General features: G+C 38.1%; 1 protein-coding gene across 10 annotated transcripts in view; it reads right to left on the bottom strand.

Moving 5' to 3' along the window:
• The window catches only part of gpp (DOT1 like histone lysine methyltransferase grappa), a 409,864-nt gene that overhangs the window by 79,541 nt on the left and 313,198 nt on the right, over window positions 1–17,125 (bottom strand). For all 10 annotated transcript variants that reach the window (XR_011394677.1, XM_070104816.1, XM_053798787.2 and 7 more), the window contains exons 5-8: window positions 15,784–15,924; window positions 14,835–15,010; window positions 12,662–12,939; window positions 6,354–6,460 (exon numbers count right to left, since the gene is read on the bottom strand). Coding sequence is in view for 9 of the 10 variants with exons in the window: in XM_070104816.1 (XP_069960917.1) it covers window positions 6,354–6,460; window positions 12,662–12,939; window positions 14,835–15,010; window positions 15,784–15,924 (702 nt within the window). In the remaining variant the exon portion in view is untranslated. The remainder of the gene's footprint in view (window positions 1–6,353; window positions 6,461–12,661; window positions 12,940–14,834; window positions 15,011–15,783; window positions 15,925–17,125) is intronic.

Here is a 17,125-nt window from a genome sequence, read left to right as displayed (position 1 = left end):
GGATCCCTTAAATCAGATACCTAGTTCATCAATAACAGATTATGAAGCCTTCTTCCTCACTTATTTTTCCCATACTTCCTTTCTATAAAATTTTTTAACAACTTGGCACATTATGCACATCACATGGCCTCAGGATATACCCATGGCCTTAGGGAATACTTGTTGCCTCTGGAATACCCATGGCCTTGAAGGATACCCATGGTCTTGGGGACTATCCTGGACTTGAGGAATACCCACACTCCTGGGGACTATCCCTGGGCTTGAGGGATACCCATGGCCCTTGGGACAATCCCAGGAAAGTTTAGTGATGATTTCTTTAGTTTTTTCCACCAACAACAAAAGAAAACTTCCTGAACTATTTAATATTCCATATATTATCTCCCATCCAAAAAAACTTGTTATAATTTGCTACAAGAGAGAAGAGTAAGCTGCAAGACAGTCTTATAAGACATTCTTAATCCTTGCTACCATCCCTGTCAAACATGTACTTTCTCTCATTAAGACAGCTGATACTCAAATTTTTCACCTCTCAACACCAAGTTAACATGATCCCCCAGAAGTCTGTGTAACAACTGTATAAATATTGCACTGTAGTAAAAACAACAGAAAAATTAAAATAAAAAATCTCAATGCAACCTGAGAAAAGGCTATAGAATTTAATAAGTTCATTTGGCACATAAAACAATACCTAATTCCCTTTTTATGATTCCTGTACCTATTTCACTTTCATCATCATTTAACTTTTTTTTTTTTAACAACTGTCTCCTGCCACCGAGGTACGGTGTTCAAAAAAAAAAAAAAAAGAAACACTTTCAAGATCACTATCACTGTCTTGCCAGAGAGGTGTTGATACTACAACTCAAAACTGCAAATATCCTCACTCCTCCTTCAGAGTGCAGGCACTGTACTTTCCACCTCCAACAGCCAACAGCCATCATCCAGTCCCACAAAGAATTTGCCTCCACTCACCCCTATCTAACACACACTCGCACGCCTGTTGGATGTCCAGGTACCTCGCACACAAAACCTCCTTTACCCCCTCCCTCCAACCTTTCCTAAGGCTACCCCCTACCCTGCCCTCCCAGTTAATTTTATTTTGCTCCATCCTCTCCAAATGTCCAAACCTTCTCAGCCTTCTGGATAAGACATTTAGTAACTCCGCACCTCCTCCTAATCCCCAAGCTACGAATTTCTGCATAATATCTACATCACGAATTGCCCACACACACAATATCTCCACTGCCTCCAATCCATGTTTCATGCCCATATAAAAGTGTTGGTACCACTATACTCATACATTCCCCACTTTGCCTCCATGGATAATATTCTTCATCCCTATAAATACCTCAATGCACCACCTACCTTCATCCCATCATCAATTCTATGGTTCATTTCATCTCTCATAGAGCCATTTGCCAACAAATCCACTCTCAAATATCTGAACACTTTACTGTTAATATTAATAAATTTGACTATCAAGACTGGGAAATTAATTGTACATTATCTACTAAAATCATGCTGGTATGAACAATCTATTGCATATAATTAAATTTTTTTCTTAACACGTCGGCCGTTTCCCACCGAGGCAGGGTGATCCAAAAAAAAAGAAAAACCCAAAAAGAAAAAACTTTCATCATTCAACAGTTTCATCATCACTCATACATAATCACTATCTCTGCAGAGGCGCTCAGATACGACAGTTCACATGTCCCTCCAAAATGCCAATATCCCAAACCCCTCCTTTAAAGTGCAGGCATTGTACTTCCCATTTCCAGGACTCAAATCTGGCTAACTGGCTTCTCTGAATCCCTTCACAAAACATTACCCTGCACACACTCCAACAGCTCGTCAGGTTCCAAAAACCATTCGTCTCCATTTACTCCTATCTAACACGCTCACACACACTTGCTGAAGTCCAAGCCCCTTGCCCACAAAACCTCCTTTACCCCTCCCACCAACCTTTTCGAGGACAATCCCTACCCTGCCTTTCTTCCCCTACAGATTTATACACTTTCCAAGTCATTCTACTTTGTTCCATTCTCTCTAAATGACCAAACCACCTCAACAACCCCTCTTCAGCCCTCTGACTAACACTCTTAGTAACTCCACACCTTCTCCTAATTTCCACACTATGAATTCTCTGCATAACATTTACACCACACACTGCCCTTAGATGTGACATCTCCACAACCTCCTCCTCACTGCAGCATTTACAACCCATGCTTCACATCCACATAAGTGTTGGTACCACTATACTCTCGTACATTCCCTTCTTTGCCTCCATGGATAACATTCTTTGACTCCACATATACCTCAATGCACCACTCACATTTTTTCCTTCATCAATTCTATGGTTAACCTCATCCTTCATAAACTCATCTGCTGACAAGTCAACTCCCAAGTATCTGAAAACATTCACTTCTTCCATACTCCCTCCCTCCAATGTGATATACAATTTTTCTTTATCTCAATCATCTGATACCCTCATTATCTTACTCTTATCTATGTTCACTTTCAACTATCTATCTTTACACACCCTTCCAAACTTGTCTACTAACCTTTGCAACTTTTCTTTGAGAATCTTCCAAAAGCACAGTATCATCAGCAAAAAGTAACTGTGTCAACTCCCATTTTGTATTTGATTCCCCATAATTTAATCCCACTCCATTCCCCAACACCCTAGCATTTACTTCCTTTACAACCCCATCTATAAACATGTTAAACAACCATGGTGACATTACACATCCCTGTCTAAGACCTACTTTTAGTGAGAAGTAATCTCCCTCTTTCCTACACACCCTAACCTGAGCCTCACTATCCTCACAAAAACTTCTTTCAACAATCCAGCTGCATCCCACCAAGGCAGGGTGGCCCAAAAAGAAAAACCAAAAGTTTCTCTTTTTAACTTTAGTAATGTATACAGGAGAAGAGGTTACTAGCCTCTTGCTCCCAGCATGTTAGTTGCCTCTTACAACACGCATGGCTTACGGAGGAAGAATTCTGTTCCACTTTCCCATGGAGATAAGAGGAAATAAACAAGAACAAGAAGTAGTAAGAAAATAGAAGAAAACCCAGAGGGATGTGTTTATATATGCTGGTATATGCATGTATGGTGTGACCTAAGTGTAAGTAGAAGTAGCAAGATGTACTTGAAATCTTGCATGTTTATGAGACAAGAAAAAGACACCAGCAATCCTACCATCATGTAAAACAACCACCCTCATAAAAACTCTTTACAGTCTTTAGTAACTTACTACCTATTCCATACACTTACAACATCTACCACATTGCTCCCCTATCCACTATCATATGCCTTTTCTAAATCCATAAATGCAATAAAAACTTCCCTACCTTTATCTAAATACTGTTCACATATATGCTTCAATGTAAACACTTGATCTACACATCCCCTACCCATTCTAAAGCCTCCTTGTTCATCTGCAATCCTGCTCTCTGTCTTACTTCTTTCTTCTTTCAATAATCTATGAACAAGTCTAAACTTTAAGCAGTGCAGACATTATTAGGCTACATAGATATTCTTAAATTTTCACAATGTACCCAAGTTAAAGTAAGTGATTACTTATCCACAAATAACCCATACCTAGGAGAAAGGACCTTGTGACAATGTTTTGATCTAAATTGGACCATTATTGGCCCAAGTTGGATCGAAATATCATCCTGAGTTTCTTACTCCTATGTGCAGGTTATCTGGGTATTTTTCCAGTCACGGTACTGTGCCTATTATTCTTTAAGTGATTACTTGCTGCAAAACTCATTTCAATATATATTTCCTATCATTCTTTTAAGGTGCTTTAAAAAATACAAATTATGATAGTTATAGGTGTTATTTTTCACTTGTACCAAAATTTTACCAGCTGCTGCTACCACATAAAGATAGATTGAAACTGGTGAATTAATAAAATTTAATGGGTAGCCTAAGAAGGGTGGAAGATGGAGAGAATAGATCATAAATGGATGACTGGATGGACATGAAGGATTGACCAATTAATGAACAAAACTGTACAAGAAGATCCAATGTGAACATTGTTTTCCACAACAGAAATTTCTGATGAACTGTAATTCAAAAATTATTTTCAGAATTCTAGCTTGTTCTTGAAGAAGCTGGATGTATTAAGAGATTCATTTAGTTTGCAAAGGTACAACCACCATAAAGAAAAGTTAACTTAGACTACAGCCAAGTGCTGATTCCCTCTGAAATACTGCATGGATTTACAAGCTGACTCTTCTTCACAACAGTAAGCCATGGTATATCCATGTACGGACAGCAAGGCCATGGTATATCCATGTACGGACAGCAAGGCCATGGTATATCCATGTACGGACAGCAAGGCCATGGTATATCCTTGTATGGACAGCAAGGCCATGGTATGTCCATGTATGGACAGCAAGGCCATGGTATATCCATGTATGGACAGCAAGGCCATGGTATATCCATGTATGGATAGCAAGGCCATGGTATATCCATGTATGGACAGCAAGTCCATGGCTTATCAAAGTCTTCCCTAACAAAGAGCATGGGTGACCCTATGCAATAACTCCTTCCAATTACTGACCATATTTTTTATTCTTTTTCTTTGTAACACACTGTCCATTTCCCACCGAGGCAGGGTGACCCAAAAGAGAAGAAACACTTTCATCATCACTCATTCCATCACTATCTTGCCAGTGGTGTGCCTACACTACAGTTAAAAAACTGCAACATATCTCACCCGTCTTTCTGAGTGCACATATCTATTGGGTCTTAACCCTGACTGACTAAGCAATATGCACATCATTTACAGTGCCACATCAATAAATGGCCTCTAAGAGGCTACTTAAGTCAACTGACAATGGCTTATCTTGCTTGAAAATGGCGGACTCTTATTTCATTAGCTTAATACTACTCCCTCTTACATTGGTAACCTTCTACTTAATATAAAATAACACAAGAAACTAACAAGACAAAACAGAACACAAGATACACAACTTATTTTAAAGATTTTGTTTCTTTACAATTTCCAATGTAGAAATATAAACAAATAGAGATATCTTTGTAAGAGAAGAAAGACTAGGAAGCTGACATATCAGTACTGCAATAACTACATTACAAGCCTTTAATGACAGCTCAAGATAGTGCCAAAATCAGATCAAGAATCTTTTAAGAACAACATATCCATTGCTTAATAATGCAAAAGCACCATGCAATATTTTCACTGATGCATCTGAAGTCACTAAAAGTTAGATACAATACATGATAATGCACAGAGGGCAGAGAAAACACAGCAGAAACATGTCCATAAGACAAAGATGCTCCCACCTGTCCTGAAGTATAAATGCATGACCAGATGCAGTCATGATAACACTGCCTCACTGAAAATAGTCCAGCCATTTCTTTTGCAGAGCATTGCATGCCAAATAAATGCACAAACTAATTTCTAAATACCAACAAAAGATCTACTATACCGTATAATGACAAAAAAAGTGACGATTCAATATGCATTACCAAGAGACCAAAATAATTCATAATGCAGTAGTATGATTTATATTTATTGTGATTTACATACAGAAACATAAGACTATGTTGCATGACTTAAAGTAACACAAGTAGAAGTTTTGTCAATTATCAAATCATCATACAGGGCACAGGTTATAACTTGCCAATCTTCATACTTTTCTTTTCCTTTCCCATGCAAATAGGATGTTAACATACGCAGTTGGGAATCAAATTTTTGGTATATAGATATATATTAGTTCAATAAAATTTATATTAGAAAATTAAACTGGCTAGGGTATTAGACAGTGGTTATTTAAGAGAGAATAGGACAAGTTTGAATTATTGAGCATACCTCAAAAATTTCGAGTACGCAGAAGTCCCACCTACTTCTTCAACGTACACAATAAAAACTGTTTAGTGAGACGTGAATAATGGCAAACGTGACGCTTACCTCAAAAATTCATAAAGGCTCTTCTCCTGACTGTGATCCACAAATTCTTATTTTTATATGAGAAGCACTGAGTTGAGAATAACTAATTGATAAGCTCAATAGTACAGCAGACAAGAAAAGGAAGAATGAGTGTGAAATAAAATCAGCTTCAGATCAGAATTGGGAAATAATTTTCTGAACTGATAGTAAAAATTTTGTCAATTGAAAATAAAAATTCTGTGGAATAAAAGTAAGAACGCTGTGGGGTGCCATTACATGGAGAATAATGGATGAGAAATTAGAAGCAGAGAGGCAAGGAGGAGAGTAGAGAAAGTACAGAGATGGGAGGTTATTTGACATTACTTATCTGCTTTGAGGTAATGTGGCATGGAAGATTTCCAAGCACAAATTTCCTATGTGGGCATTTACCTTGGTACGATCAATAATGTGAAGGAAGTAGGACACAGGCTTCCCTGTCCACGACACTGAACCCTTGAGAGGGGACAGTTCAGACACATGCATGATGGTGCCAATATCTGTTTAAAGAAGGAATTCAATTAGTAGTTAATCTAGTTGATGCCATCAAGAATCAACAGTTTATATTTTTATCTGAAAGCGAATCAAATCCATTAGCATTAAAAATCCATTATTGTAACATTTTACACGAAAAGGGCAATGCAGTATATGAAATATCAATGCGCTTTCCTAATATCTACTTTTTAGCAAAATAAAAACAATATAGTGATAAAAACCCAAGAAAACGTAAGAACCCGTATTATTAAAGATACACAATATTTTACCCACATGTAGTGAACCTTAAGAACATCTACAAAATTAAGATATGCTCATAGGCACAGAAATGAGGAAGTTAATGTATACGGTGAAGGTAAAGAATGTTGATAAGTGGAGAACACCGCACCTTCACCTGATGCACCATCCTCCTCCCTACCATATACACCAGACACTTCACTATATATGAATGAAACATTAAGTACCTCTAATAATAATATTGTTTTTATAACTGCTTGTTACAACAACATTTTTATAACTACTCGTCGGTTGTTGTAACAATATCACATAAAACATCATTATCACAAGTTGTGTGCAGATTATCTGACTAAACAACATACATGAGCAACACACACACTGCCCATACAAATGAGTCGACTGCATTTTTTACCAAGAAGTTTCATGAAGGGTAAGTTATAACAAAAGCATTAGCTTTTGTTATAGAGAGTAAAGTAGAAGAAACGAACCGTCTGAGTTTTTACTCGAGTAGTGTGGTATTCACCCAACAGTATCAAAAAACTATCTACATCACTGTCACAGATTTAACACTGGATTATAACAAATTCTAGTGGCCTCTGTTGACCAATCATATTATTCCAATACAGTTGCCATGTATTAGTGGCCAATTTTGAGAATTTTTTTTTTTTTAACCCTCTGAGCATGGTAAGAAGCCAGATTTGCCCGTTAACAGCTTGATCAAGCAGACTTGTACATAAGCAGTCAAGTGGCAAGTTTAGCCTCATGCCTGGTAGTGAGGGTAGAAGAACCAGTGAAATAGTTGTGACATACCTTTGATGAGTTCGAGAGTTTTTCTACTCCCCGAGTCCGGCCTTGGGCCGGCTTATCTAATTACATTATCCATTGACAAAATTGAATTGATGTAAACTTTTGAGATAAAAGCTGTATGAGAACAACATCCTACATCAAGAGAGGCAAACACAGATTAAATTAAACTTTGATTCAGATAAAGTAAATAATACGCCAAAAATACATGTGCAGTGCTTTATGATTTCTTGAATGATTACCGAGAATAAGAAATTACTGTATTTTGTGACATATAAGATGCACCGGCATATAGGATGCGACCCTAAATTTATCATTATTTATAATTTTTTTAAATTGTTCTCTTTGTTAAATGGAATTATTCATAGATCCCAAGCCTGACCGCAAGCCTGACCTTCACCATGTAGGACGCAGGGTGACGTTTTGGTCCAGCTTATGACTAGTTAATGGTCCAAGTCAGACTGAAGTGTCATCGTAAGTTTCTTTCAACTATGTGCAGGTTAGCTGTGTAAGCCCCATTGGATGTGAATGGCCAGTGCCAGAACAACAAACAATTCTCTGGTTCACAAGTGCGTCTACATCAAATAAGAGATATGTACTTTTCATATGTTGAAAAAAGTACTGAATGTGTGTTTTGCTGTAACTCTCCGTTTCAGAATAATAGAAGTCCGGAAGGAAGAAAATTTTTTATTTTGAGTGTGCGTCAAAGTCTAAACGTCATGTTAAGGCAGCCATTATGAAAGTAAAGGTAGAATAGGAAAACTAAGACAACTGGAAAACAGGAACTCTGTCAGCAAAGAGGAAAGTGTCTCCTGATGTGGATCTCTGTCAGGTATTGATGCACTTGGTGAGTGAGCAACTGCTGTCCTGATCATGTTGGGCATCAGTAATTAAGTGAGCATCATTACATTAATAGTATGAACAACTAAAGTGTAACAAACACTTGTCAGTGCTCAATAATAACCCACATGCAGACACAAACTCAGGAGATTAACTGATCTGAACATTTTGACCTCCTGGAGTCCTCTTGTGCAGATGTTGAAGAGGATCCCAGAAAGGGGTCGAAATCTCCAGATCAATTAATCTCCCAAGTTTCTATCTCCATGGGAGTTATTATTGAGCATTAATAGTATACAATAACAACACGTTGATGAATAAGATACTTTTGCAACACCTGGGTATCATTACAAAGAGAGTGATGTTGCATATGAGTCTTATTCATTGATACAGCACTCACTGGCTTGCTGGTGCAGGGTATCACTGATCAAGAAAATGCAGACTTCTCAGTGTTATGCACCCATAGTTAAGCTTGAGTTAACAAATCTCAATTTAAGTGACTACGGAAATTATGGACAAAATCCAGTGTTGATCAATTCAGAAATAACACCGGTTACGGAATTGCTCGTTACTGTTACGATCATGGCAAAACAATCTCATCTCCAGACGCTACAATCACTATCGCCAGCCAGCTGCTCCCTCTATTAGTCGGTTTAATCAGGGGTTTACTGTACTGCTTAGACATGAAACAACCTAAATTAAAAATATTAGTTATAACTTTTTTCCTGTTAAAACATCAATGAAGCACAAAAAAATATTCAATATCAGAATGTGGCCAGCAACATGAAATAAGATTTACAAGAAAAAAAAAATTTAAACACATAATGTGTCAGTTTCAATAAGATACTTAACAATTAATGAGGAGAAAGCTGCGCATGGCTATTGATTTTTATTTTTTAACAAGTCGGCCGTCTCCCACCGAGGCAGGGTGACCCAAAAAGAAAATACTTTCATCATCATTCAACACTTTCACCTCACTCACACATAATCACTGCTTTTGCAGAGATGCCCAGAATGCAACAGTTTAGAAGTATATACGTATAAAAATACACAATATATCCCTCCAGACTGCCAATATCTCAAACCCCTCCTTTAGAGTGCAGGCATTGTACTTCCCATTTCCAGGACTCAAGTCTGGTTATATAAAATAACCGGTTTCCCTGAATCTCTTCACTAAATATTACCCTGCTCACACTCCAACAGCTCATCAGGTCCCAAATACCATTTGTCTTCATTCACTCCTATCTAACACGCTCATGCATGCTAGCTGGAAGTCCAAACTCCTCACCCACAACACCTTTACCCCCTCCCCCCAACCTTATCAAGGATGACCCCTACCCCGCCTTCCTTCTCCTACAGATTTATACACTCTCCATGTCATTCTACTTTGATCCATTCTCTCTAAATGACCAAACCACCTCAACAAACCCTCTTCAGCCCTCTGACTAATACTTTTATTAACTCCACACCTTCTCCTAATTTCCACACTCCGAATTTTCTGCATAACATTTACACCACACATTGCCCACAGTATCATCAGCAAAAAGTAACTGTGTCACTTCCCATTTTGTATTTAATTCCCCATAATTTAATCCCACCCCTCTCCCGGCCTCCCTAGCTTTTACTTCTTTTACAACCCCATATATAAATATGTTATATAACCATGGTGACATTACACATCCCTGTCTAAGACCTACTTTTACCGAGAAGTAGTCTCCCTCTCTTCTACACACCCTAACCTGAGCCTCACTATCCTCATAAAAACTCTTTATAGCATTTAGTAACTTACCACCTATTCCATATACTTGCAACATCTGCCACATTGCTCCTCTATCCACTCTATCATATGCCTTTTCTAAATCCATAAATGCAATAAAAACTTCCCTACCTTTATCTAAATACTGTTCACATATATGCTTCAATGTAAACACTTGATCTACACATCCCCTACCCACTCTGAAACCTCCTTGCTCATCCGCAATTCTACATTCTGTCTTACCTCTAATTCTTTCAATAATAACCCTACTGTACACTTTTCCTGGAGTACTCAGTAAACTTATTCCTCTATAATTTTTACAATCTCTTTTGTCCCCCTTCCCTTTATATAAAGGGACTATACACACTCTCCGCTAATCCCTAGGTACCTTCCCCTCTTTCATACATTTATTAAACAAAAATACCAACCACTCCAACACTATGTCCCCCCCTGCTTTTAACATTTCTGTCATGATCCCGTCAGTTCCAGCTGCTTTACTCCCTTTCATTCTACATAATGCCTCACGCACCTCCCCCACACTCACATCCTGCTCTTCTTCACTCCTAAAAGATGGTATACCTCCCTGGCCAGTGCATGAAATTACTGCCTCCCTTTCTTCGTCGACATTTAAAAGTTCCTCAAAATATTCTCGCCATCTATCCAATACCTCCATCTCCCCATCTACTAACTCCCCTACTCTGTTTTTAACTGACAAATCCATTCATTCCCAAGGCTTTCTTAACTTGTTTAACTCACTCCAAAATTTTTTCTTTTCATTAAAATTTCTTGACAGTGCCTCTCCCACTATCATCTGCTCTCACCACTCTCTTCACCTTTCTTTTACTCTCCATATACTCTACTCTTCTTATAACACTTCTGCTTTGTAAAAACCTCTCATAAGCTAACTTTTTCTCTTTTATCACACCCTTTACTTCATCATTCCACCAATCATTCCTCTTTCCTCCTGCACCCACCCTCCTATAACCACAAACTTCTGCCCCACATTCTAATACAGTGGAACCTCAAAAATCGAACTGCTCCCAACACAACCAATTATGTAAGTGTATTTTTGTAAGTGCTTTTATAAGTGTATTTTTGAGGGTCTGAAATGGACTAATCTAATTTACATTATTCCTGATGGGAATAAATTCATTCGGTAAAGGCACTCGAACAGCCTTCTGGACTGAAGAAAGTTCGATATTTGAGGTTCCACTGTACTGCATTTTTAAAACTATTCCAACCCTCTTCAACCCCCCCCACTACTCATACTTGCACCAGCCCACCTTTCTGCCAATAGTTGCTTAGATCTCACCTGAACTTCCTCCTCCCTTAGTTTATACACTTTCACCTCCCTCTTACTTGTTGTTGCCATTTTCCTCTTTTTCCATCTACCTCTTACTCTAACTGTAGCTACAACTAAATAATGATCCAATATATCAGTTGCCCTTCTATAAACATGTACATCCTGGAGCCTACCCATCAACCTTTTATCCACCAACACATAATCTGAAACTATTTTCATTACATACTATATCATACCTTGTATATTTATTTATCCTCTTCTTCATAAAATATGTATTACTTATTACCAAACCTCTTTCTACACATAGCTCAATTAAAGACTCCCCATTTTCATTTACCTCTGGCACCCCAAATTTACCTACTACTCCCTCCATAACATTTTTGCCCACTTTAGCACTGAAATCCCCAACCACAAGTACTCTCACACTTGGTTCAAAACTCCCCACGCATTCACTCAACATTTCCCAAAATCTCTCTCTCTCTCCTCTACACTTCTCCCTTCTCCAGGTGCATATATGCTTACTATAACCCACTTTTCACATCCAATCTTTATTTTACTCCACATAATCCTTGAATTAATACATTTATAGTCCCTCTTTTCCTGCCATAGCTTATCCTTCAACATTATTGCTACTCCTTCTTTAGCTCTAACTCTATTTGAAACCCCTGACCTAATCCCATTTATTCCTCTCCATTGAAACTCTCCCACCCCCTTCAGCTTTGTTTCACTCAAAGCCAGGACATCCAGCTTCTTCTCGTTCACAACATCCACAATCATCTCTTTCTTATCATTTGCACAACATCCACACACATTCAGACTTCCCACTTCGACAATTTTCTTTTCTTATTCTTTTTAGTAATTATTACAGGAAAAGGGGTTACTAGCCCGTTGTTCCTGGCATTTTAGTTGACTTTTACAACACGCATGGCTTACAGAGGAAAGATTCTTATTCCACTTCCCCATGGATGTATGAGGAAAAGTAATAAGACCAAGAACTATTAAGATATAATCAAAGAAAACTCAGATGAGTGTGTATAAATAAACATGTACATGTATGTGTAGTGTGACCTAAGTGTAAGTAGAAGTAGCAAGACGTACCTGTAATCTTGCATATTTATGAGACAGTCAAAAGGCACCAGCAATCCTACCATCATGTAAAACAATTACAGGCTTTCGTTTTACACTCACTTGGCAGGACGGTAGTACCTCCCTGGGTGGTTGCTGTCTACCAACCTTACAAATATTTTCAACACTTAAACACATACTTACCACTTAAATTTCTATCAGTTATTCTGAAGTTAAGAGGACAAAATGATTTTGAAGAGACTATTCGAGCCCCATCCTTGAGATCGGCAAATACCTCCTTGAGCATATGGTCTACATTTGGCCCAAAGGCAAAATTGTTGACAAAGACAATGGAAGAACCAGTAATTCCTTCACGATGTTCTTTCTTCAAGAAGTCACCTTTCATTAACTTGTATTCACTATGTCTTTTGCCATACCATCTCATCCATTTTGTATACAAACGGTCCATTTCAGTTGCATATCTGTAAATAAACCCACACATTAACAATTACATACAGCCTAACACCTGATCTAGGCCTATGAAGTAACGTTACATGCTGCCACAAAAAAATCTGTGTAAATACAGTAAGACCCCAATATCCTCAGGGGATACCTTCCAAGGACCTGACATGGATACCAAAACTGTGGACAGTAGCAAACCCTATATGTAAGTCCTATATACAGTGGAACCTCAAAAATCGAACTGCTCCCAACTCAACCAATTATGTAAGTGTATTTTTGTAAGTGCTTTTATAAGTGTATGTTTGAGGGTTTGAAATGGACTAATCTAATTTACATTATTCCTGATAGGAATAAATTCATTCGGTAACGGCACTTGGACAGCCTTCTGGACTGAAGAAAGTTTAATATTTGAGGTTCCACTGTATACCCATTATAAAGTTTAGTTGATAAATTATGCACAGTAATTGGAGAACTATCACTTTTTCACTGGTGGGAAGAACTTCACTGTCATGTGGGTTTTCGATACGTGGATGGGTAAAAATACTCACGTAGGCTGGTAGTACGTATAATATATATCGGGAAGTATGGGAAGCGCCAACAGCCGACCTGTCTCTCTCTGCTGCCTAACTAAGACTGACCCATAGTGCCTACGGGTGAGGGTGTTTGAAATCCTGCTATGGTCAGCAGCAATATGAATACAGTCAATGATTCACACAGACTGTTGGTAGTGAGTCATCTACTGGTACACTGGTTACTGGTAACTGGTTACTAGGAACTGGTACTACTACTGAGATCACAGCTTCTCTTAGGCTATGAAGAGGTATTTTTGGGCCACAGTAAACCGTGGATAACTGAAACTGCGGATACTGAATCAGTGGATACGGGGGTTCTACTGTACTGTGCTTAACACCCAACATAACCATAATTGATTTCAAGGGTTTATCTACCCTCACCACAATGTTTTTTTAGTTCTTATTTATCATCTGATTTCATTTATATTTTTTTTGTTAGAATCAGCATGAAGTATTGTTATAAAAAAGTTTTATTAAGATCAGCTAACAAACAAATGAATTACAAAAAAATTGTATTTGGCAACACTGTTTTGATCACTGCCAGAAATGTCTTATGCACCATCTACTGAAAAAAAAATGACAAATCGATTTGAGGATGGTGGAATATACTGCTAGGTAGTGTGTCAATCTGGTAATTAACAACTGCAGTTAGTGTGTGTATCTGGCAGTTAACAACTGCAGTTTAGTAGTATCTATCTGGTAATTAACAGGCAAATGATGGAAGCCCAGCCATTCTTTGCACTGGATGACCCTCGGTGCCTTTATTTTTTCATTTATGTTTTTAACACACTGGCCATCTCCCATCAGGGACCCAAAACAGAAGAAACATTCTCATCATCATTCAATCAGTGTCTTGTCAGGAGTGTGCTGACTCATTCACAGTTCAGATGACCCTCTGACCTGCATCATCCTCATCACAGTTCAGATGACCCTCTGACCTGCATCATCCTCATCACAGTTCAGATGACCCTCTGACCCGCATCATCCTCACCACAGTTCAGATGACCCTCTGACCCGCATCATCCTCACCACAGTTCAGATGACCCTCTGACCTGCATCATCCTCACCACAGTTCAGATGACCCTCTGACCTGCATCATCCTCACCACAGTTCAGATGACCCTCTGACCTGCATCATCCTCACCACAGTTCAGATGACCCTCTGACCTGCATCATCCTCATCACAGTTCAGATGACCCTCTGACCTGCATCATCCTCACCCATCCTTCAAGGTGCAGGAACTCATCTTTTAAAGTAATAATTTATATAATCAATATGCTACAACTATTGGAAAGGTAAATTAACATACTGGTATGTCCAGTCTTAACTATGTGAGGAACTTACTTGCATGGTGTCTCAGCTTTTTCAATACCAACACATATTTTGCAAGACGTCAAAGCAGCCATTTGCAGCACAACCTGACCTACGCCAGAACCAAGATCAACAAACATGTCATCTTCAGTGATGTGGATTTGGTCTATCATCTGGCATATCAACTCAAATGATGTCTCTCCATAAACCTATGAAAAAAATAATTATCTAAAGATTCAGTCATAATTTTACATACATGTAAAAGAAAGATGAAGCAACAAGCACACTGAATGAATCAACATTAACCCGTAAACGGTCCAAACGTATATATACGTTTTTTCAACATTTGAAAGTATGTAAAAAAAGTAGATCTTCTTTTTGTTTTTCTACATTTCAAAATGTGTAAAAAAAACTTTGATCTACTTTTTTTTTGTTATATTTGAAAATATGTAAAAAAAACTTAGATCTACTTTTGTAGCACTACACATGTGAACGTAGATCTGCTTGGACCATTTACGGGTTAAGCCTGAAATACTGTGCATATCAAAGTTTTTTTAATCACCACACTAACTACAAACTCACTCATTACACAAATAACCCGCATATAGGAGAGAGAGAACTTTACGACAACATTCCGGTCCAACTTGGCCCACTTACAGAGTCACACTAACATAAGAGAGAGAGAGTTATTTGTGTATTGTTCCAGTCATGGTATTGTGCCTTATTGTTCTTGATAAATTCACTTGCTGTAATATCTACTGTCATGGCTCATGGAATCGTAACACTGGCTTGGAGTTTTAGGATTCATTCACAACGAGTTCAAACCCCACCTGTTCTGTGGTTTATACCTATTGAATACACATATAATATGCATTACTACTGTACTTCATTATTATAATTGCAAATAAAAAAAATTCTTACACCATGACTTACAAAATAAAGATGTACTGTACACGTGCACTACTGGTTTATAGTTTCTTACCTCAGGTGAGAAAGGTTCATATTGATTAAGTTTCTCTGGGTCAACGACAGCATGATTGTAGATCTGTGTGAGGATGTGCTTGAGCATTCCTCGAGAAGGACGCTTATTGAAGCGAGTGGCTGGTAGGCTCGTCCCCTTCTCCTGTTTAAGCAAACACTGGTAAATATGTCTTACACTTTCATATTCATTTTTTTTTTTTTCAACAAGTCGGCCGTCTCCCACCGAGGCAGGGTGACCCAAAAAAGAAAGAAAATCCCCAAAGAGAAAATACTTTCATCATCATTCAACACTTTCACCTCACTCACACATAATCACTGTTTTTGCAGAGGTGCCCAGAATACAACAGTTTAGAAGCATATACATATAAAGATACACAACATATCCCTCCAAACTCATATATTCATATAGTACTGTATTTAAGCCCATTGTAATACTAAACACAATTACTGTACAGTACAATATACTGTACAGGTTTTCAAAGTAAACTTTCAATATATGTAATGGATTTCATAGGGAAATTAATGGATGAATGGGGATATTCCTTTACCTTTGACGAGTTCTTGAGTTTTTCTACTCCCGTAATGTTAAATAATGCCATAAAAACCACTGAAATACTCTACCATTTAACTAATATAATACTACACACTATTTACTGTAATAAACATTGAAAATAAAGGTGTTAAAAACAATTTAATCAGTGGATTTACCCTTTTGTTTTAAAAGACTTTTATATTTAGGATTTACTATATATTAATGATGGTAATAAAGTCTGCACACTGAAATAAAGCCTGGTGATATTAGGTGGCACAGCAGAGCTCAAAATGGGCCGGTGCCATTTTCAATGCAGACTCTTGGACAAAACTGTGTAAGAGACGTGGTGTGGTGTTAGCATACATTTATGAGACGTTTTGACTTTCAGGAACTCATGGCAAGCAAAACTTATCCTCATAAAAGTATTTTACATTACACATGCATGTCATTTACATACTTTCTGGTATTATATACCATTTCTGGTCAAAACTGGCATATTATACAGTCGATTTTGACTACCTTATACGTATACCTCCATCTGCACACTCCTCCTTGCTGCTACTTGGCCCAGTATTATCATGTGAGAGTTCAATACGTGGATTAGGGTAGAAATACTCACGTAGGCTGTTATTACGTATAATCGTAGATATGTGGAGAGAACCCGCAGCCGTTACCTGTCTCCTTGGTTACACTCGTAAAACTGACTAGCCGGCTGGCCAGTACCCCGTAGTGGGTCTTTTGAAAATAGTGTCAGCTCAGCACAGACCGTGACTCAAGACGGTTGGTCGTTGAGTCAACGGACAGGTTACTG

The sequence above is a fragment of the Cherax quadricarinatus genome, chromosome 95 (assembly GCF_038502225.1).
Source record: "Cherax quadricarinatus isolate ZL_2023a chromosome 95, ASM3850222v1, whole genome shotgun sequence".
NCBI classification, from domain to species: domain Eukaryota; kingdom Metazoa; phylum Arthropoda; class Malacostraca; order Decapoda; family Parastacidae; genus Cherax; species Cherax quadricarinatus.
Note: the sequence above shows the minus strand (reverse complement) of the source record. Positions and strands in the feature narration are given on the sequence as shown.